The sequence below is a fragment of the Perissodus microlepis genome, chromosome 19 (genome assembly GCF_051167445.1).
Source record: "Perissodus microlepis isolate ML-2025 ecotype Zambia chromosome 19, ASM5116744v1, whole genome shotgun sequence".
Classification (NCBI taxonomy): Eukaryota; Metazoa; Chordata; class Actinopteri; order Cichliformes; family Cichlidae; genus Perissodus; species Perissodus microlepis.
Genome location: NC_140479.1, coordinates 12,623,075 through 12,645,978, shown reverse-complemented (window position 1 = coordinate 12,645,978; position 22,904 = coordinate 12,623,075). Strand labels below are relative to the sequence as shown.

General features: G+C 41.7%; 3 protein-coding genes and 1 pseudogene across 5 annotated transcripts in view; 3 read left to right on the top strand and 1 right to left on the bottom strand.

The window, feature by feature from the left end:
• Positions 1-16,331, top strand: part of LOC146365579 (b(0,+)-type amino acid transporter 1-like) — a 41,267-nt gene extending 24,936 nt beyond the window's left edge. The window contains exons 1-6 of one of the 3 annotated variants that reach the window (XM_084914585.1): positions 10,883-11,629; positions 13,394-13,527; positions 15,030-15,159; positions 15,251-15,375; positions 15,489-15,576; positions 15,653-16,331. In XM_084914585.1, the coding sequence (XP_084770711.1) occupies positions 10,883-11,629; positions 13,394-13,527; positions 15,030-15,159; positions 15,251-15,375; positions 15,489-15,576; positions 15,653-15,883 (1,455 nt within the window). In that variant the 3' untranslated portion in view covers positions 15,884-16,331. Of the gene's footprint in view, positions 1-10,882; positions 11,630-11,723; positions 12,758-13,393; positions 13,528-15,029; positions 15,160-15,250; positions 15,376-15,488; positions 15,577-15,652 lie in introns of those variants that run through there. The other 2 variants (XM_084914583.1, XM_084914584.1) reach the window with 2 other exon arrangements.
• LOC146365581 (b(0,+)-type amino acid transporter 1 pseudogene) lies at positions 7,542-8,703 on the top strand (annotated as a pseudogene).
• On the top strand, positions 8,728-10,637 carry LOC146365580 (b(0,+)-type amino acid transporter 1-like). The gene is made up of 2 exons (XM_084914588.1): positions 8,728-9,737; positions 10,549-10,637. The coding sequence occupies exons 1-2, from the start codon at positions 9,015-9,017 to the stop codon at positions 10,555-10,557; spliced, it is 732 nt and encodes a 243-aa protein (XP_084770714.1). The 5' UTR covers positions 8,728-9,014; the 3' UTR covers positions 10,558-10,637.
• Positions 16,332-16,507: 176 nt separating the features above from the next.
• On the bottom strand, positions 16,508-21,799 carry adprs (ADP-ribosylserine hydrolase). Its single transcript, XM_084914586.1, has 6 exons — positions 21,423-21,799; positions 19,516-19,612; positions 18,700-18,907; positions 18,423-18,610; positions 17,998-18,098; positions 16,508-17,325 (listed from the first exon to the last, which is right to left on the bottom strand). Exons 1-6 carry the CDS (start codon positions 21,610-21,612, stop codon positions 16,946-16,948), a joined length of 1,164 nt encoding a protein of 387 aa, XP_084770712.1. The 5' UTR covers positions 21,613-21,799; the 3' UTR covers positions 16,508-16,945.
• Between the last annotated feature and the right edge of the window lie 1,105 nt (positions 21,800-22,904).

Here is a 22,904-nt window from a genome sequence, read left to right as displayed (position 1 = left end):
CCCATACTTCAGAAACAAAAACAAAACAAAACAAAAAATCTGCTAGTTTCACTCATTTAAACTCTGGCTGCAGGATTCTGTTCACCCCTGCTATCATGTTCCCCAAAATAATACTAATTCAGTCGTCTATGTATCACTTCTCAACCCACTCAATAAACCAGACAGGATGATAGTAACCGTATTGCCTACTTAAAATTGTGTTTGATCCTAATGAGCTTCATTACGTGTGTGTGTGTGTGTGTGTGTGTGTGTGTTAGTCGGGTTAATACATTTTCTATTTCTGTGTATCCTTTTATGTACCTTCCCCCTTTTTCCTGAAACAAAACTCCGTTCACTCCAAATTTTTGTTTCAGAAACATCTAAATGAAAAACTGTCATAGTCAGGCACAGCTAAACCCCAAATTCTTGCAGGTTACCATCGGCAACCACGCTGCTTGTTGTTAACCCCTTCTACAAATACCCTCTTTTGATGTGTAACACTTTGTGTATGATTTTGTGTTATCTCTAGTACATATTATCTGCATGTGTGGTGTCACTTTTCCATTTTTTTCTAACAGTACTCTTGCATACCTCAGTGCTTGTCTTCCTCCGCCTTTTGTGGTGGTCTGGACACTGTCAATCCTCCACTTCAAGGCAGCCGCTTGTCTCCCCGGATTCCTTAACCTAATTTGATTCCCCACACTAAACCAGCAGCCTCTGTCCTCACCTGCTCCTTTCTCTCCGTTCTTCTCCCCTACTTTGCTGTCCAATGGCAGTCTGTTCTCTTCAGCTTTGTCCCATGTATCTCTTTGTCCCACTGTCTCTTTCATTGCCATCTTGCTCCAAACATGGCAAGTGTCAAACTCCAACAATCTTCTCAAAAGTCCTTCACACACAGTGAGGTTGCAGCTTGCTGGAAACGCATTTCCATCCATCCAATCCAGATGGTGGATCTTCTCTTTCTGATGCCGTTTGCCCACAGCGCTGCTGGACCTCTCTGCTCAGAACTCTGGTATTGTCTCTTGGACTGCTGTCCACTGTTGATGTTCATGCTCGTGCTTCTGGAACTGCACTCGGTGTCTTCAGGGAGAGATTAGCTTCCTTGGAGCTTGCTTGTTCAGGATGAGGACGGAAAGCTGCAAAACAATTCAGCCAAAAATTCTGGCTGGGTGTTTCTATTTTTTTTTTTTTTTTCTAATGATTTTAACCTATAATTCTCTTCCGACTGCTGCCCGTGGAGAATTGATCCAGGGACTTTCATTGTTCACTGTGACTGCATATTCAATTCAATTCAATTTTATTTATATAGCGCCAAATCACAACAAAAGTCGCCTCAAGGCGCTTCATAGATACAGAGAAAAACCCAACAATCATATGACCCCCTATGAGCAAGCACTTTGGCGACAGTGGGAAGGAAAAACTCCCTTTTAACAGGAAGAAACCTCTGGCAGAACCAGGCTCAGGGAGGGGCGGCCATCTGCTGCGACCGGTTGGGGTGAGAGAAGGAAGACGGGATAAAAGACATGCTGTGGAAGAGAGACAGAGGTTAATAACAGATATGATTCAATGCAGAGAGGTCTATTAATACATAGTGAGTGAGAAAGGTGACTGGAAAGGAAAAACTCAATGCATCATGGGAATCCCCCGGCAGCCTACGTCTATTGCAGCATAACTAAGGGAGGATTCAGGGTCACCTGGTCCAGCCCTAACTATATGCTTTAGCAAAAAGGAAAGTTTTAAGCCTAATCTTAAAAGTAGAGATAGTTTCTGTCTCCCGAATCCAAACTGGAAGCTGGTTCCACAGAAGAGGGGCCTGAAAACTGAAGGCTCTGCCTCCCATTCTACTTTTAAATACTCTAGGAACAACAAGTAGGCCTGCAGAGCGAGAGCGAAGTGCTCTAATAGGGTGATATGGTACTACAAGGTCATTAAGATAAGATGGGGCCTGATTATTTAAGACCTTGTATGTGAGGAGCAGGATTTTGAATTCAATTCTGGACTTAACAGGAAGCCAATGAAGGGAAGCCAAAACAGGAGAAATCTGCTCTCTCTTTCTAGTCCCTGTCAGTACTCTTGCTGCAGCATTTTGGATTAGCTGAAGGCTTTTCAGTGAGTTTTTTGGACATCCTGATAATAATGAATTACAGTAGTCCAGCCTGGAAGTAATAAATGCATGAACTAGTTTTTCAGCGTCACTCTGAGACAGGATATTTCTAATTTTAGAGATGTTGCGCAAATGGAAGAAAGCAGTCTTACATATTTGTTTAATATGTGCGTTGAAGGACATGTCCTGGTCAAAAATGACTCCAAGGTTCCTCACAGCGTTACTGAAGGCCAAGGTAATGCCATCCAGAGTATGAATCTGGTTAGATACCATATTTCTAAGATTTTCAGGGCCGAGTACAATAACCTCAGTTTTATCTGAATTAAGAAGCAGAAAGTTAGCGGCCATCCAGGTCTTTATGTCTTTAAGACATTCCTGCAGTTTAACTAATTGGTGTGTGTTATCTGGCTTCATGGACAGATAGAGCTGGGTGTCATCTGCATAGCAGTGAAAATGTATGCTATGTCTTCTAATGATGCTGCCTAAGGGAAGCATGTATAATGTAAACAGAATTGGTCCTAGCACTGAACCCTGTGGAACTCCATAATTAACCTCAGTGTGTGAAGAGGACTCTCCATTTACATGCACAAATTGGAGTCTATTAGATAGATATGATACAAACCACTGCAGTGCAGTACCTGTAATACCTACAGCATGTTCTAATCGCTCTAATAGGATATTATGGTCAACAGTTATGGTCGAATGCTGCACTGAGGTCTAGCAGGACAAGCACAGAGATGAGTCCACTGTCAGAGGCCATAAGAAGATCATTTGTAACCTTCACTAAAGCTGTTTCTGTGCTGTGATGAGCTCTGAAACCTGACTGAAACTCTTCAAATAAACCATTCCTCTGCAGATGATCTGTTAGCTGTTTGACAACTACTCTTTCAAGGATTTTTGATATGAAAGGAAGGTTGGAGATTGGCCTATAATTAGCTAAGACTGCTGGGTCTAGAGATGGCTTTTTGAGTAAAGGTTTAACTACAGCCAGCTTGAAGGCCTGTGGTACATAGCCGATTATTAGAGATAGGTTGATCATATTTAAGATCGAAGAATTAATTAATGGCAGGACTTCTTTGAGCAGTTTTGTAGGAATGGGGTCTAAAAGACACGTTGATGGTTTGGAGGAAGTAATTATTGAAGTTAACTCAGAAAGATCAATTGGAGAAAAAGAGTCTAACTTAACATCAATGGTACTAAGAGTAGCTGTAGATAATATTACATCTGTGGGATGATTACTGGTAATTTTTTCTCTAATGATAAAAATTTTATTTGTGAAGAAGTTCATGAAGTCATTACTAGTTAACGTTAAAGGGATGGTTGGCTCAACAGAGCTCTGACTCTTTGTCAGCCTGGCTACAGTGCTGAAGAGAAACCTGGGGTTGTTCTTATTTTCTTCAATCAGTGATGAATAGTAAGATGTTCTGGCTTTGCGGAGGGCTTTCTTATAAAGCAGCAAACTATTTCTCCAGGCTAAATGATGATCCTCTAAATTTGTGACACGCCATTTCCTCTCCAGATTACGAGTCATCTGCTTTAGGGTACGTGTTTGAGAATTATACCACGGAGTCAGGTACTTCTGATTAGAGACCTTAGTTTTCACTGGAGCTACAGTATCCAGAGTCGTACGTAGTGAGGAGGTGAAATTATTAACAAGATAATCGACCTCTGTTGGGGTAGCGTTCAGATAGCTGCTCTGCTCTGTGTTGGTACAGGGCATTGAAGATGATAACAGTGGGTGGATTATATTCTTAAACTTAGTTACAGCGCTTTCAGAAAGACATCTACTTTGATAAAATCTACTCTCCACCGCTGTGTAATCAATTATTGTAAATGTAAATGTTATCAGGAAATGATCAGACAGGAGAGGGTTTTCAGGAAACACTGTTAAATGTTCAGTTTCTATGCCATATGTTAAAACAAGATCTAGAGTGTGATTAAAGTGGTGGGTGGGTTCTTTTACATTTTGAGAGAAGCCAATTGAGTCTAATAACAGACTAAATGCCATGTTGAGGCTGTCATTTTTAGCCTATGTTTTCATCACTCCTAAAGCAACACATCTCTATTTATTTTGTTTTGAACTCCACTGACTTTAAACCCCGAAAATGAAATTTTATTTGGTCTTAACCGCAAACACAAAAATCTTCTTGATGTTGTTATTAATTATTTTCATCCACAACACTCCAAATTATGTTTTTGTTTTGTGTCCAGCAGGGGAAGAAGGTGACCCGTAGCATCACTGCTTCCCGCAGTTGGAGACAATTTTCCACTCACACTTCCACACTTTTTATTTTCTTTGTTTTCATCATTTTCTTTCTCTTTTTATTTTTACCCCATTGTTTTACACCCACACATTAACCTGTTAACTCACTCCTCCAACCTCATTTTCCTTTCACCTCAACAGCTCTCATGCAGTCAGCAATCAAATTCTCCATACATCCTTGAATACTTGATCACCCTTAAATGTCACTATTAGTTTTATCAATTTATTTATCATTACTTTAACGCTAATCCACTTTTTAATTTGCTTTATTTACTTTAGTTCATTTTCTCCTATTTGATCACTACAATTTCTTGACTATTATTATTTCACAGAAAATCAACTAATGTACTTTGTCTCCCTATTTGTCATCAAGGAATTCACACACACACTCACAGGCTGGTCACTCGCCCCCACCTTTCTTTCTGTCTCACACTCACACACACACACTTTACTCTTCGTTCGTTCCACCTGTGAACCTGCCCCTCGAGGCTGGCTCACACACACTTCATGCTTCTCACAGTCCCATTCAAACTTTCTGCGAGACACTTCTTCCTCTGCTTATTCTGGACAACGCCCTAAACGGCACACAGAGCGAGTGCCGTCCGCTCTTGTGCACTTCACAAATTATTCAAACTGCGCCACGGACTCGATACCGCGGTTTCTCTCCCCCTAAAAAATATAAAACCAAATTCAACCCCCCAATTGACTTCACAGTTTGCAACAACTCGTGACACGGCCTCCTGCCGCGATTTCTGCACACCACAAACACACACTTTTAGACACAAATTCGTTTTGTTACTTTGATTGACTCCCGTACTTCAGACGAGACGCCAACTCTAACGGTGCTACACAGTCTACACACACTGCAGTCAGTGGGACGAGCCAAGCAGTCGTTCTCTCACTAACAAAGCAACTTGCCCCCACTCTCATGCAGGTTATCAACCGTGACTAGGATCCAACACCTAGCTTTAGTTATTTAAGGCGCCCCCGGTGCCCAGGTCACCACCCCGGCTTCTGTCCCACAGGTCCCAACGACGCGTCCGAAGGAGGGTGGAGTTGCCAAACTCGGAGCACACACGGCCCTCAGCCGGCGACGAGGCCTTAAACCCCGCTTTCTAACTAATAGTAACACACATTTCCTGCTTTAACGCACGGGGACGGACCCGCCACTTTTTTCCTAATAACTAAGACGGATCACACACCGCCACGGATGAAACACCGATTCTATTAATTACTAACTAAGACGGATCACACGCCGTTTCTTTAACCTAATGAGTGAATTTACACTGAGTTAGGTTCAACTTAGCGAACAGATAATTTAGGCTTTAAACAATATGCACGGTTCGAAAATAAACAGGTCGTGCTTACCTTTTAATCATGTGAGCTAGCTCTCTGTTCGCCTCGTTTCACGATCTCAGCTCTGCCAATTCATCCTCTCTGGGCCTCGAGCGAATCCCGGGTTTCGGCACCAAAACTGTTGCGAAATCAGTTTTACCCCGGTTCTTTTATTCGTCGAGGCATCCAGAGACGGCACCGGAACTCAGTAGTTATTTCACAAAAACCTTTATTTATCTTTATTCATCTTCATTTAAGCATGCATCTTCTAGAAGGGAAGACGAGGCCGGTGTGTCCCTCTGCAAAATCTTCACCCCTTTGTTAGTTACAGCCAGCTTTATAGAGGCGACCCCATCATAAAAACCCCCCACGGTGTGCTGCAAACTCTGTCTGTGTCTATGTGCACGAGCACGTGAGTGCCTACATGTGCGCGTTTCCGCGTGTCTATGTGAGTGCTCGTGAGTGACTGTGTACGCATACCTGTGTGTATGTGTGTGCACGTGAGTGAGTGTGCGTGACAGTTAAAACACTGTGGGTGTAGATGACTCCCTAGAGGTCATAAAAACCCATCTCCCTTCCAGACCACAGTTATCCAGTTACAAATGTTGAGACCTTTCACAGTTCAACTAGGGGAGGGGTCTCCTACAATCTACTCCTAAGTTCATGACACAGTCAGGCCTTTATTACATTGAGGGCAGTGTCAGTGTCTCTACAATAATTCTACATTCTATGTTAACACATTTCTAAACTCTAAAATAAGCTAAACATTCCTACAGAGCCCAGGGGCCAGCTTCATTATATGGTCCTGCTGTGGACTGATAGCCATGCTGGGGGGTCACTTTCATTGTAATTGGAGGGCTAGTGAAAGTGATACAGAGCAGCACTGTGATCGAGGAAAATTTTAACATTGAGAATGCTTTTCAAGGAACTCAGTTTTCTTTGAACACTCTGGGGAAGGCTGTACTTCAAGGTCTCTGGTCTTACGGTGGCTGGAACAACTTGAATTATGTGACTGAGGAGCTGAACAGACCAGAGGTGAGGCTGAAAGGGTCTGAAGTGACCTGAAATAGTAGCATTTATTCATGCTAAATTTTTAAAATACAGCTTAAAACCTGTCAAGAATGATTTGATTCTTTACTGTAAAAGATGCCTATATGCTGCTACATTTTCTTCCTTAACTCTGAATTTGTATTTCAGGTAAGTTATTGACTTTGTCCTAACACAGGATGTCTGTAACACTCTGTAAATCAGTCCAGTTAGCTTGTTAATGTTTGACATTAACGTAACGGAGATTTGCCGCGTTAATGCAGTTATGGCATTAACGTCATTTTAACGAGATTAACGCTGACAGCACTAATAATAATATGACTGTTTAAATAGGAATTTAATATTTTTAAAGACTTGGTAAATTCTTTAAAAATACCTCAACTTATGACAAACTTATTTTATCCTTATCTTAAATGGTTAAAACTTCAGTGTGATTGTCCTTATTGTTCATGCCAGTTCATAATAATTAACCCATTTCCACTGACTGCATTTTGCAACTTGGTGCTTGGTGTTCTTTTCTATTATATTAGACTCGAGTCCTATTTAATTAAAAGTAGAGTTCAACTTTGGAGAGCATTTTTAACTAAATGGTTTAGCAAAGCATTAAAGAAAGTAAATATTCAAGTTAGTTTTATGTTATTCTGTTGGACTGCTTAAACTGGTACAAGGGAGAACCAGGTCAAGTCATGTCCTTCCTCTGATAACATTGTTATGCAGATACTCTGTTCATTTCTTCACTCAGATGAGGCCCTGTCTAATCTTTTACTGGAAGTACGGGGGGGGGGGGGGGGTTATCTTCATGTAGGTCACGTAGATCCAGACACAAGTAAACATAATATGAACAAACACCAGAGAAAGAATTGAGGACACCAGAAGAATCCACTTGGCTTGCAGGGACATTTCCAGTAGACTGGAAATAGTCAAAACAGTCTCTATTTTGAATTTTTCATTTCTCCAACTGTGTTTTATAGAGCAGAACCTAAAATAAATCACTGTTTACGTGAAACCTAAGAAAAAAACAACTCTGGACAAGCAGACATTCTTAAAATCTGCTTAAAAGTAGCCTCATTTTAATTTCATAGCAGTTTAATTTTGTGCACTCCTCCAGTTGGACAACAGACAGCGTTTTGTAACTTCACATGTCTGTTCTTCTCTGCTGCTTCAGAGAAGACAAAAGCTTTCTGACCATGAGACATGACACACATGGACTCAATCTGCAGAGGGAAGTGGGGCTCATAGGAGCAGTTTCCTTCACTGGTGGAACCATGATTGGATCTGGGATCTTCATTTCTCCCCAGTACGTCCTTTCCACTATTGGGAGCCCAGGGGCCAGCTTCATTATATGGTCCTGCTGTGGACTGATAGCCATGCTGGGGGGTCTGTGCTATGCTGAACTGGGCACTGTCATACCAGAGTCTGGAGCTGAGTACATTTACATACTGCGGACTGCAGGGAAAGTGGTGGCCTTCATGTTCGTCTTCAGCTCCATCATGGTCATGAGGCCGGCTAGTGGCACAGGAATCGCTCTCAGCTTTGCTGAATATGCTGTGGCCCCCTTTTACAGCGGCTGCACTCCTCCACAGCTGGCTGTGAAGTTCGTGGCTGCCGTATCAATCTTGGTGCTGGCTATAATCAACTGTCTGAGCGTCCGCTTGGCCACAGGCATCCAGGTGGTCACCATGGCAGTGAAGGTGGTGGCCCTGGTGGTGATCATCCTGGGAGGCATTGTGATGCTTTTCCAGGGCCGCACTGAGAACTTTGAGGACTCCTTTGAGGGAACCAATGCAGGGGTCAGCTCCATTGGCATTGCTTTCTATCAGGGCTTGTGGTCGTATGATGGCTGGAACACTTTAAATTGTTTAACTGAGGAGGTGAAACATCCAGAAGTAAGAATTTCAATATTTACTATTAGTAGTTTATAGAAAGTCAAAATAAAGATGAAGCATGCCAACACCGTGCGACTTCACTCATGATTGTGCATTTTTTATCTTCTTACTGATTTAGATGAGTAGGCCAGGACAAACTGTAGTAACCTGAGAACTGATATTGGTTTAGGGTATAATAATCCAAACCAACTGGTGGCTCATTGGTGCAGTGGTTAGCACTTGTTCCACAGTTAGAAAACTGAAGAGTTAATATTTAATTGAAGGCAAAACAAGTACATTTTACACCACGTGATTTCTTTTGAAAGCTTTTTCTACGCAGTTTGTAGCGTCTGAATTCTTTGTGATCTTTCTCAGTCTGCTCTGTAGACGTGTCGTTTTGTGCTCCCTGCTCTCTCTCACCATGGTGGACAAAACCCCAAAAAACGAAGGCCTGCAACTGAAGAGGCAGATTGGATTGATTGGTGGAGTAGCAATAGTTTCTGGAACCATGATTGGGTCCGGTATCTTCATGTCCCCACAGTATATCCTGGCGTATGTGGGAAGTCCTGGGGCCAGCATGTTAATCTGGTTTTTTTCAGGTGTTGTAGCTTTGTTTGCAGCTCTCTCCTACACTGAGCTTGGGACCATTATTCCTGAATCCGGAGGGGAATTTACTTACATCCTGAGGATCTATGGTTCATTCCCAGCCTTCTTTGCGGCAATCACTTTTATCCTGCTTTTGAAACCTTCCAGCATTGCAGCAAAAGCAATGACCATAGCACATTACGTCATGGCTCCCTTTTACCCAGGCTGCCCACCTCCTCAGCTGGCTGTGAAATGCTTTGCAGCTTTTAGTATTCTGGTAGTTGCCATTACCAACATCCTGAATGTCCGATTTGCTCTGAGAGTGCAGGTGATCTTCTTGGTGGCCAAAGTGTTTTCACTCACTTTCATTGTAATTGGAGGGCTAGTGAAAGTCATACAGAGCAGCACTGTGATCGAGGAAAATTTTAACATTGAGAATGCTTTTCAAGGAACTCAGTTTTCTTTGAACACTCTGGGGAAGGCTGTACTTCAAGGTCTCTGGTCTTACGGTGGCTGGAGCAACTTGAATTATGTGACTGAGGAGCTGAACAGACCAGAGGTGAGGCTGAAAGGGTCTGAAGTGACCTGAAATAGTAGCATTTATTCATGCTAAATTTTTAAAATACAGCTTAAAACCTGTCAAGAATGATTTGATTCTTTACTGTAAAAGATGCCTATATGCTGCTACATTTTCTTCCTTAACTCTGAATTTGTATTTCAGGTAAGTTATTGACTTTGTCCTAACACAGGATGTCTGTAACACTCTGTAAATCAGTCCAGTTAGCTTGTTAATGTTTGACATTAACGTAACGGAGATTTGCCGCGTTAATGCAGTTATGGCATTAACGTCATTTTAACGAGATTAACGCTGACAGCACTAATAATAATATGACTGTTTAAATAGGAATTTAATATTTTTAAAGACTTGGTAAATTCTTTAAAAATACCTCAACTTATGACAAACTTAATTTATCCTTATCTTAAATGGTTAAAACTTCAGTGTGATTGTCCTTATTGTTCATGCCAGTTCATAATAATTAACCCATTTCCACTGACTGCATTTTGCAACTTGGTGCTTGGTGTTCTTTTCTATTATATTAGACTCGAGTCCTATTTAATTAAAAGTAGAGTTCAACTTTGGAGAGCATTTTTAACTAAATGGTTTAGCAAAGTATTAAAGAAAGTAAATATTCAACTTAGTTTTATGTTATTCTGTTGGACTGCTTAAACTGGTACAAGGGAGAACCAGGTCAAGTCATGTCCTTCCTCTGATAACATTGTTATGCAGATACTCTGTTCATTTCTTCACTCAGATGAGGCCCTGTCTAATCTTTTACTGGAAGTACGGGGGGGGGGTTATCTTCATGTAGGTCACGTAGATCCAGACACAAGTAAACATAATATGAACAAACACCAGAGAAAGAATTGAGGACACCAGAAGAATCCACTTGGCTTGCAGGGACATTTCCAGTAGACTGGAAATAGTCAAAATAGTCTCTATTTTGAATTTTTCATTTCTCCAACTGTGTTTTATAGAGCAGAACCTAAAATAAATCACTGTTTACGTGAAACCTAAGAAAAAAACAACTCTGGACAAGCAGACATTCTTAAAATCTGCTTAAAAGTAGCCTCATTTTAATTTCATAGCAGTTTAATTTTGTGCACTCCTCCAATTGGACAACAGACAGCGTTTTGTAACTTCACATGTCTGTTCTTCGCTGCTGCTTCAGAGAAGACAAAAGCTTTCTGACCATGAGACATGACACACATGGACTCAATCTGCAGCGGGAAGTGGGGCTCATAGGAGCAGTTTCCTTCATTGGTGGAACCATGATTGGATCTGGGATCTTCATTTCTCCCCAGTACGTCCTTTCCACTATTGGGAGCCCAGGGGCCAGCTTCATTATATGGTCCTGCTGTGGACTGATAGCCATGCTGGGGGGTCTGTGCTATGCTGAACTGGGCACTGTCATACCAGAGTCTGGAGCCGAGTACATTTACATACTGCGGACTGCAGGGAAAGTGGTGGCCTTCATGTTCGTCTTCAGCTCCATCATGGTCATGAGGCCGGCTAGTGGCACAGGAATCGCTCTCATCTTTGCTGAATATGCTGTGGCCCCCTTTTACAGCGGCTGCACTCCTCCACAGCTGGCTGTGAAGTTCGTGGCTGCCGTATCAATCTTGGTGCTGGCTGTAATCAACTGTCTGAGCGTCCGCTTGGCCACAGGCATCCAGGTGGTCACCATGGCAGTGAAGGTGGTGGCCCTGGTGGTGATCATCCTGGGAGGCATTGTGATGCTTTTCCAGGGCCGCACTGAGAACTTTGAGGACTCCTTTGAGGGAACCAATGCAGGGGTCAGCTCCATTGGCATTGCTTTCTATCAGGGCTTGTGGTCGTATGATGGCTGGAACACTTTAAATTGTTTAACTGAGGAGGTGAAACATCCAGAAGTAAGAATTTCAATATTTACTATTAGTAGTTTATAGAAAGTCAAAATAAAGATTAAGCATGCCAACACTGTGCGACTTCACTCATGATTGTGCATTTTTTATCTTCTTACTGATTTAGATGAGTAGGCCAGGACAAACTGTAGTAACCTGAGAACTGATATTGGTTTAGGGTATAATAATCCAAACCAACTGGTGGCTCATTGGTGCAGTGGTTAGCACTTGTTCCACAGTTAGAAAACTGAAGAGTTAATATTTAATTGAAGGCAAAACAACACAATTATATTTTACACCACGTGATTTCTTTTGAAAGCTTTTTCTACGCAGTTTGTAGCGTCTGAATTCTTTGTGATCTTTCTCAGTCTGCTCTGTAGACGTGTCGTTTTGTGCTCCCTGCTCTCTCTCACCATGGTGGACAAAACCCCAAAAAACGAAGGCCTGCAACTGAAGAGGCAGATTGGATTGATTGGTGGAGTAGCAATAGTTTCTGGAACCATGATTGGGTCCGGTATCTTCATGTCCCCACAGTATATCCTGGCGTATGTGGGAAGTCCTGGGGCCAGCATGTTAATCTGGTTTTTTTCAGGTGTTGTAGCTTTGTTTGCAGCTCTCTCCTACACTGAGCTTGGGACCATTATTCCTGAATCCGGAGGGGAATTTACTTACATCCTGAGGATCTATGGTTCATTCCCAGCCTTCTTTGCGGCAATCACTTTCATCCTGCTTTTGAAACCTTCCAGCATTGCAGCAATGTCAATGACCATAGCACAGTATGCCATGGCTCCCTTTTACCCAGGCTGCCCACCTCCTCAGCTGGCTGTGAAATGCTTTGCAGCTTTTAGTATTCTGGTAGTTGCCATTACCAACATCCTGAATGTCCGATTTGCTCTGAGAGTGCAGGTGATCTTCTTGGTGGCCAAAGTGTTTTCACTCACTTTCATTGTAATTGGAGGGCTAGTGAAAGTTTTACAGGGCAGCACTGTGATCGAGGAAAATTTTAACATTGAGAATGCTTTTCAAGGAACTCAGTTTTCTTTGAACACTCTGGGGAAGGCTGTACTTCAAGGTCTCTGGTCTTACTCTGGCTGGAGCAACTTGAATTATGTGACTGAGGAGCTGAACAGACCAGAGGTGAGGCTGAAAGGGTCTGAAGTTGTCTGAAATAGTAGCATTTATGCACACTGTATTTTTTTAAATACAGCTTATAATCTTTGATAAAGATTCTGCCGGGAAATATGATTGTTTTCTTGCTGCTATCCTGAGAAAAATCACCACTTACCTTTTCCCCCCCTAAACTCTGAATTTGTGTTTCAGGTAATTCATTGACTTTGTACCAACACATACCCCTACAATGCTTAAATCAGTGTTTAAGGTCAAGGTCAAGGTCAAATTTATTTATATAGCACATTTCAAACAGCCGATGCTGCACAAAGTGCTTAACAATATAAAAATGGTATTAAAAAGCAACAATGTGTTTAAAGTGTCTGAGGTAACTAAAGAGGTACACGAGATGGCATTGTTAGGATTGTTGTAATTGCAGTTCCAGCTTGTCCTGGCTGCATGAAACTTGGTGCTTGGTGGTGCTTGGTGTTGCTTGGGGAGCTTCCCCCCCCCACGGTTTGGCAAAGTATTAAAAAAGTAAATATTCAATGAGGCTTTGTTTTATCATGAGAGACTGCTTTGTTAATGTGTAATCAAGGTTTAGCCAAACATTACAACCATGACATTTCATTTCATGTCATGTCTTTTTTTCTTTTTCTTGTACAGGTGAATCTTCCTCGGGCGGTGCTGATAGCCATTTCTCTTGTGACTACTTTGTACCTGCTGGTGAATGTGAGCTATCTGGCAGTAATGACGCCTAAAGAGCTCATGTCCTCAAGCGCGGTAGCAGTTACCTGGGGGTAAGACAACACCTGTTCTCAACCTGATAAGATCTTTTTTTTTATTATTACTTCTCCCATAGAACAGGAAGCAAACCTGAAGAAATCCTCTTCTCTGTACAATCATTTGATATGTGCATTAAAATTACTGATGGTCAAACAAATGGGGCTTTTGTAAGTTGAAAATACAGACTGTATTTAAAGATGGATGTTGCAATCCTGTCTCCATTTTGAATTCTCTGTATTAGCATTTTAGCTCCCTGCCATGTTGATACCAGAGATTAAATCATCCAGCGGGATTAATAGGTAATTTAAATCTCCCCACTGTGCAAGTAATTATGAAACTTATCTTACACAGTTGATGTGATTTCTCACAAGACTCATCAATCCACTGTAAGGAAAATTACTTAAGAGTCACCTCCAAACACTTCAAACATAGAAGGAATGGCAGCAAAGAGCATCACTACAGTTAGGTGCTCACTTCTGGTGTCACACAAATACCAAGAGATATTGGACCCCTTCTCTTCACCGTCTCTATGTTCCTCCTTGGTCAGATCATCTGCCGCCATGATCTCTGCTTCCATTCCTATGCTGATGATACACAACTTTATCTCTGTACTAAACCCTCTACCCTGCTCCCCCACGATCACTTCTCAACTGTCTGCATGAAATCAAAATATGGATGTCAATTAACCTACTCAAGCTCAACAGTAATAACGCAGAGGTCTTGGTTGAGGCCCCCAAAGCCCTACTCCAGAAGACTGGCCATCTACTTATTGATATAGACCAGGGGTAGGCAACTGCAGGCCTCGCGTGCCGGTTTCCTGCAGGTTTTAGATGTGTCCTTGATCCAGCACAGCTGATTTAAATGGCTACATTACCTCCTAAACATGTCTTGAAGTTCTCCAGAGGCCTGGTAATCAACTAATCATTTAATTCAGGTGTGCTGACCCAGGGTGAGATCTAAAACCTGTAGGACACAGGCACGCGAGGCCTGCAGTTGCCTACCCCTGATATAGATGGTTTCCTCATCTGGCCTTCCTTCAACGTTTGCAATCTGGGTGTCATTTTGGAACTCTCTCCCATATGAACTTCTCAACAACCCGTCACTGGAGTCCTTCAAGAAACTTCTCAAAATTCACCTTTTCAATAAAACCTTCGATCTCTAAGCCTTTTTCATTTATTCTGTTTTGTAAAGCGTCCTTGGGTTTCTTGAAAGGCGCTTTACAAGTCTAATGTATTATCATCATCATTATTATTATTATTGTTATATAGGCAGAAGGGGCCTCAGAACAGATGTTTGTAGAGTTAAACCTGGTCACACCAGCAAAGGCCCCATTCAACACCTTTCAAGACAAATATTACATTGAGGTGACATCACATCCTGTCCAAAAGGTTTATTCCTAAATAGGTCCACAGAAGATGTTTTTGATTTAATTTGTTAAATTACTGAAATGTATATAGAAAAGGGTTGATTGATATGCACTACAAGATTTTTTGTAATACAAACGGTTTTCCTGCAGGAATAAGGTGCTGGGCAGCTGGGGCTGGGTCATGTCTGTGGCCGCAGCCTTGTCAGCTTTCGGTTCTCTAAACGGGACGTTCTTCAGCGGCGGCCGTGTGTGCTTTGTTGCTGCCCGGGAAGGACACATGGTAACAGTCTCTCTGTCTTATAAGAACACACACACCTGTTTAAAATAAAGCTACGTGCAGATTTTCACACAGACCTGTGCTGGTTTTGCAGCCAGATATTCTGTCCATGGCCCACGTCCACAGACTGACACCATCTCCGGCGCTGATCTTCACCACAATAATCTCTCTGGTGGTGCTGATTCCTGGAGACTTTCAGAGTATCGTCAACTACTTCAGGTGAAGGCTGACTCTGTTTCTGCTCCATTTCTACTTTGTTTGGGGGTGTGTTTTTTTTAGCACACATTGCTTTTTTTGTTTGTCTTTAATTTCTCTTCCTCTGCCGTTTTCAGTTTTAGCGCCTGGTTTTTCTATGCCATTGTCCTGTCTGGGCTCATCTATCTCAAAATCAAGAAGAAGGACCTCCCAAGGTCGTACAAGGTTAGTGTCATCATTGTTTTCACATTACATGACAATAACATCTTGTCCTCACGCCTGGTTATTCCTCTCCCCACAGGTTCCCATTGTAATTCCTATACTGGTCCTCACTGCAGCGATATTCCTCGTGCTGGCACCCATCATAGACAATCCTCAGATTGAGTACCTCTACGTGGCTTTATTTATCTTAAGTGGCATTGTAGTCTACATACCCTTCATCCATTACAAGCTCTGCCCAAGAGTGCTGGACAAGTTAACAGTGTTCTTGCAGCTCTTCTTAGAGGTCGCCCCTGCAGACAAAAACCTGTAATTTCTACTGAACACACATGGGTAGCATCTTTGATAACATGCAGATAACTGAAAGCTACCAATAAAATAAGCCTTTTTCCATGAATTATCCTTACATGTTAAATTACATCTGATAATGCAGTGTTGCTGTTTTATTTAAAGGTGCATTTAAAGTGTTTTACTTGCATTTTTTAATTTAATGTTATTGTAAATTCACAACTTTCATTTAAGCTCATTGTAAAAGATCGTTTGCAAGATGTTTAAGTTCAAAATTCATTAAGATTTACAGGGGGACACAAATCCATATTTGTCATTGAAAAACATTGATTATCTTTTTTTAATACAATAAACACTAAAACACGCTATAATTCAGCATTGCAGGGGACCTTACAGCTCTGCCATTTACTGCATGTCAGTCATACCTTGCTGTCACTTTATAATCAACAAAAAAATAAAGTATTTCAAACATATCAGCGAACTTAGTGCTCCTGACATTTCCTGATTTCTTGCAATATTCAGATTCTGTTTGTATTCGTCTGTACTCGCTACAAGTTTGCGTGAATAAGCATCACAAAAGCATCTGAATGGAGCAGATCTTCATGAAGTAGATGTGCTTTTTGGGTCTGAGAACACTCGTACAGATGTGTGAATTAAAAAGAAAATAAAAAGTTTATTAAATATTTTTCACCAAATTGCTAAAACAAGACATCGTCAATTTATAGTGAAACTTTCTCGAGACAGGACATAAATCAGGGGAAAGCAAGGAAAAGAGAGCGTGTATGAATATGCTGTTTATTCATATTTAGACCACTTTTGGATTGGCGTCCAGAGAAGTTTGGCAGTTTGTGTAAAAGCCCCATTCTCAAAATTAAGACTGGAAATTTTCTTCAGCTCTAATTTTCAGATACTTATTAAATTTCATGTTGACAGTTTGGAAAAATCACTTTCTTCCTCAAAGCTTAAATTATTTAATACCATTAAGATCCAAAAAAAAAAAGCTTTTCCAAACAAAACAAAATTTAAAGTCTTTTTTACGCGTTCTTTATGTGTGTGAAAGTCTTTTAATGACAATCTGACTGATCCATCACTCTACTCCAGTTTTCTTCTCTGTGCCATTAGCAGCAGTTGACCTGTTTTCGCCACTCTGCTCGCCTGTCTCGCCTTTGCCCCCCAGTGGCGACTGGTGGTACAGCTTGTAAAGCCTCTCTGCATACTGGTCTGCATCCTCCACCCCCTCACAGCACCTTATCCAGGACTGAGGGATGGTCTCGATGCCATAGTGGGCCCCCGCAATGGCCCCAGCCATGCAGGCTATGGTATCAGTGTCCCCTCCCAGCGCCAGGCTGTACGCTATCGTCCTCTCCACGCCGCCGTAGCTCTCTGGGAGGCATTCCCGGGGTTGCAGGCAGTGGAGCACACAGAAAATTGCAGTGGGGACGGAGTGAAGAGCTGCAATGCCATTACCTGGTAAAAGTCACAAAGACAGGGGCGTGTTTTTGTGGTGGCAGTCAAGAGAAACAGGAAATGTCATGTAAAAAAGGAAGTGGCTCGGAGCCTTATTGCACATGTGGCTTGCTCCCTAACCCCCATTAATACTTCCTCATATACTAAAAGATAAATAAGATGGGGAAATTTACTTAGAATAAATCAGGAGAAATATATCTAAAATTTAAAAAAAAAAATATAGTAATGGTGTTTTTTTTATCATGTTTTTTGTCTTTATAGTGTTTATTTGACGATGGCTTATTCAACCAAGTTGGTAATAACCCCTCTGTATTAAATTTTGCTCCCCCTCTGATATTCAGCTCCCAACACAGTCTCACTGTGGGCGTGGCAGATGGCAGTAATAGTCAGAGTGGTGGTTGTGAATGACTGATTCTGTAACAGGGGCACGGTGGTATGAACAAAACTGGGCAGGCTTCATGAATCTAAATGTAATTTTGCATGTACACTTCCTACAACACCCAGATCCAGATTCAGATTGACTCTTAAAGTCACCTCTAATTTTAGATCAAACCCAAAATCTGTCAATAAACCTTTCTTATGGAATTCTTTAAATAAACATTTCCGTAATCCTGAAAACAAACAAACCCGATCACATACCCCTCCTCATCAGCGATAAATAATCATACTGACCCAGTTCAGAGATGACTTCCTCTATGCTAACTTTGCTCCTGTCCATCAGGTCTCTGATTCGGTGGAGACGTTCACAGAATGGCTTCTCTGCTTCTTTTAAACTGCAAAAGCATACATTAAAAATATATACATCTCACACAGTATGAAAAGGGATGTTTCAACCTTTAAAAACACATTTTGAAAGACATAAATCCCTCTTAAGGTTGTTTTTTCTGACTCAGAATTAGCCTTTTGATGTGAAAGTTTAATTTAAAAAGTAATTGAGTCTGAGTTACCTTGTATGACAAAGACTTTTAAGATAAATGTCTATTATGCTTCAGGGAATAAAACCTCAAATAAAAAACATAAGTTACAGAAAAACTACAATGTTTTCCTTTGGAGGAAAAACCCTGTTCGCTTTCGCTGCCTCTGACCAGTCTACTCACATTCTTGCATCATTGCGTGCAGTCTCATCACCTTCCACTTCCTCCATCTCTTTAATTAGCCTGCTGATGAACTGGTGAGGCAAGTCCAGTGCCCCCTGCAGAGAGAGGTGCACAGCTAACGCTTGCAGCACCGCCCCATTATAACCCAGAGAGCAGGAGTGCGTCAGCATGGCACCCAGATGGGCAAACTGCAGAGAAAAAGAGCAAATTTAAAGATGTTGTTTCTATCCGATCCATTGGAGAGAGAAAACTCAACATTCAAAAGACCCCTGCTCACCCTTTTAACATCAGACAAGTCCGGAAAGGCCAGGGCAAAGGGAGCTGCTCTCATGGCCCCTCCATTTCCAAAGGAGCCCCGACCGTTAAACTGGTCCCTCGCTGGCTGATACACGTCATTTAACTGGGGGGATGAGAGCTTCTTCAACACCTGGATCACTCCAGCACCATAACCACGATGCGGGGATGCACTGTACTCCTTTGCAAACCTAAAAATGGTGAGTCACCGAGGTAGGAAACATCATCAGCTTACCCGAAGAGCCTTTGGATCCATATTTAACTCCTTAAATCCTTTTCCTTATTTTCTATCATATATACACACTGCTCCAAATGTGGAACCTCACATTAAACATGTGCAAAATTTCCAAAAATTAATTTGTTGCAATACAAATAACGCCTGTGAGACAATTTTTCTACTCTTGGCTGTGTACACAGAAGACCCACCCTTCTGCTGTTTACAACAGGGGTAGGGAACTCCAGGCCTCGAGAGCCGGTGTCTTGCAGGTTTTAGATGTATCCTTGATCCAACGCAGCTGATTCAAATGGCCAAATTACCTCCTCAACATGTCTTGAAGTTGTCCAGAGGCCTGGTAATCAACTAATCATTGGATTCAGGTGTGTTGACCCAGGGTGAGATCTAAAACCTGCAGGATACCAGGTGTCGAGGCCTGGAGTTGCCTACCCCTGGTTTACAAGGTTCAACCAATCAGACGAAAGTTGGCTTAATGCAGGAGAAGGAAGGAAGGAAGGAAGGAAGATGATGATGGTGAAGTGATTTTAGGCTTATTTTAGATGAAGATGATGATGATTCCTCTACCTGCGAGCCATGTCGTGCTCATCAAAGCCAGTCCTGGTGAGTAGAGACTGAGCCACACAGCGTGCCATGGCTGTGTCATCACTGTATTCAAGGATACCTAAAACACAAAAACATAAATACACACATTTTAACAAATAATAACAGTAATTCAGCACTGGAAATAAAAAGCTAACACCAATTTAATCATCCTGAAATTGTAATCACTTTATCGCCTAATCTAGTGGACTGGCTGGAATCCTTAGCCAACAAAGACACCAATATAATTTGCGGATAATAAAATGAACATATCTACAGATGGTGATTGTTTACACAGGAAAAATTAATAGTTTAATTTACTTCCCCCTGTTACTCATATGAGATTTAAATGAACTATATAACCAAGCATATTTATAGAAATACAGTGTGGATGTATTTTTGCTACTTTCTCAAAGAATCCTGACTACAACAAAAAGAAATTGAGGGGAATACCTTAATGCAAAACATGGTCTCATCTCACTTCCTTCTCTAAAGAGACAATCAACAGCCTAAACAGGAATCACAAGGCCCAATCAGTGGGGCTTTACACAGCATTTGTTCTGAGATCTGATGAGATGAGCAGAGACGTCGATGGACTCAGCACGCTACGCTGAGCCCGTTAATCAAGTAGTAAAGTTTTTTGTGCCTGTAAACAGACGCATTGCTTTGCATCTGTGGAGCTTCAAACTAACACCACAGCCCATACACTGAGGAATGAACCAAACTGTGATAATATGAGATGAGAAAAAGTAATAGCCCCAGTTTCTGCAGGATAAATAATCCAGTGGACATCATGATCCTGATTATCTAATATTACTGGATCATAATTATAGATTCATTAATGTGTATATCACTTGTTGCTGGAAATATAGATTACTTAATTACTTAAAGTCATGTCTGCCAACATTTAGGCCTTTTTCTGAAGGGAGCTGGGGTATTTAAAGTGTTCTTTTCCAATCTAACCGCAGCATATTCATCTGAATGTTACACGGTATAACATTGAAGTTATTTTAAGTTACTATTTAGCCGGCACAATTTACATCCTGTAATTTTATTTTTATTATTTTTGTAGTTTGTTTGTTCCCAGCTCATCCCAGCCAGTCCAGATCTGATTTTTGTGAAAATTGTTATAATTCAGCTATGCATTATTGGTTTCAGAAGCTTGAGGAAATATCTCAAAGTCTCATTTTTCACCTTATCTTCACAGTAATGACAGATGAAATGGTGAAGCAGCAGATAGGATAGCAAGCTAATTCAATTGACAGTTAACCACCTATCTGTCTGCACAAAGATTAGGTTCCATGTCTAAAAAGAGACACCTTAACCCAGCCTTAACCCTGCACTCTATTTAACAGCCACCGGGGGCAATACCTGGAGTTTCCAAAAGACTTCTTATTCTATAGAAGGTTGCGGGAAATGGCTCTTGCTTCTGGTGGTACCTTATGCATATTTTACGGTATTGGGTATGCGAGTTTCCATACAGATTTCTACATGAACAGCTTCCCCAAACATGCCCTCATGCAGTCCTCCAAAATTCCAACTGCACATTGGTAAACACAGATGACCTATTTATCAGTTGAATGCTGATTGGTTGACAAGTTAGCCAGAATAGGTTGGATTTATTTTATGAACCATAATCATACACGAAACATGGTAAAACAATGTAAGAGCAAATGTGTCTTATAGAGCAACTTTCATTTCAGGGGGCTAGTGCCTCCCCATCCCCCCCCCCTTGGAGAGACCCCTGCCGGTTTCAGACGTGATCTTTTTTCCCCTTTCTTTCTTTCTTTAGTAATTTCAAACCATTTTGATCCCTTTCAGCTGCTCTGCATGTCAGCTTTGCTTCACGGTGCAGTGGGCTTGTTATGAAACCACCTCCTCCTCTCGCTGACCTGTTCCTTTAGTTTCGTCGTCCAGGCTGCTGAGGTGCTGCAGCACACTCTCCATGGGAACCTCCTCCGCCCCTTCAAACTCTCCTCCGATACAGTCTCCTAGCACACCCGCGACCAGCGCTCCCCTGAAGCGCGACAAAGACGCCGGACCTCCCGCGGCTGCCGCCGCTCTCACCGCCGTGACTGCCATTCATCCGACGGGGAAAATGACTTCAGCCTGCTCGTTTCTCCGCTGACCCAACTCCCAGACAGCTGGCGAGCGGATCCAAAGCAATCCACAACAACAACAAACGTCGACCTGAAGCTCTCTCTGCACGGCTTCCGGAAAACGTTCAGATCACCGTTTGACCCCCGGTGAAAGTTCGCACATAGAAGTGCAGCCAAGCAGAGAAGACCTCCGTTAAACGACAGCATTGAGTCTGATCTAGTTCACTTATTTCTATGCAACGTATAACGAAACTGCTATAATAAATGCGCATGAACTTTATACAGTATTTTTCTTAATCGGCATCAGGTTTATTGACCAAGCATGTGTTCACAAAGAATTGGTCCGTGTCTTTTTGCTCGCAATTTACTTCACAGAAGAGACACCTGACGCTACCGACAACAGCCACATGAGCGAGACATTAACAATAGTAGAACTGGCCTTTTAAAAATACAGAAATTAACAACAGTGAAAATCATAATCAAATCAAAATTTTAAATAAAACTTCTAGATACTTAATGGGGCTCACTGGGACATAAAAGCTAGATCTAATTATTAAAATGCTTTGAAAGTTTACAGGCTTTGCCATGAGTTATAGCTACAAAAACAACATTTTCCCTGCTCACTTTTCTTTTTCATTTAATTTATTACAGTTATTTTATTTATTAGTTTTCCTGATAAATACCGCTTTAAAAATGCATTTGTATAATAAGATTGCATCAGTATGCTCAGGCAGCATACTGAACAGCACAGGAGCACCACTGAGAATTGTCTAATCACCTTTCTCTCTTCACCTTCTACACCTCAGACTCAAGGTACAGATCAGACTTGTGCCACCTACAGAGATTTCTAGACAGCTCTGCTGTTGTTGGCTGTATCACTGATGGAGGTTGAAATCTAGAAGTACACATAGACAAAACGATTAGGAAAGTTCTGGTTTAGTTCTGAGAATGGTACCTGAGATGGTAGAGGTGTCTGAGCGGAGGATGCTGAAGAATCTCCTCAGCATCACGAACAATTCACTGTAGCCCATGAGATCTTTTCTACTTGTGGCTATTAGACTGTACAACTCCACATCCACACTTTAAAATATCATACTCCTACACAATCTCAGCTGTTCTTTACCAGATGGAAGGACCGTTATTATTTTTACTGCAGTAAATATATATATTTACGTATATATATTTTGCGCAAACACACTAATACTTACGGTAGGGTCGTACATTTAAATAGCTCGCCCCTGTCGGACAGGAGATGCGACCTCTGAAAGGATGAAC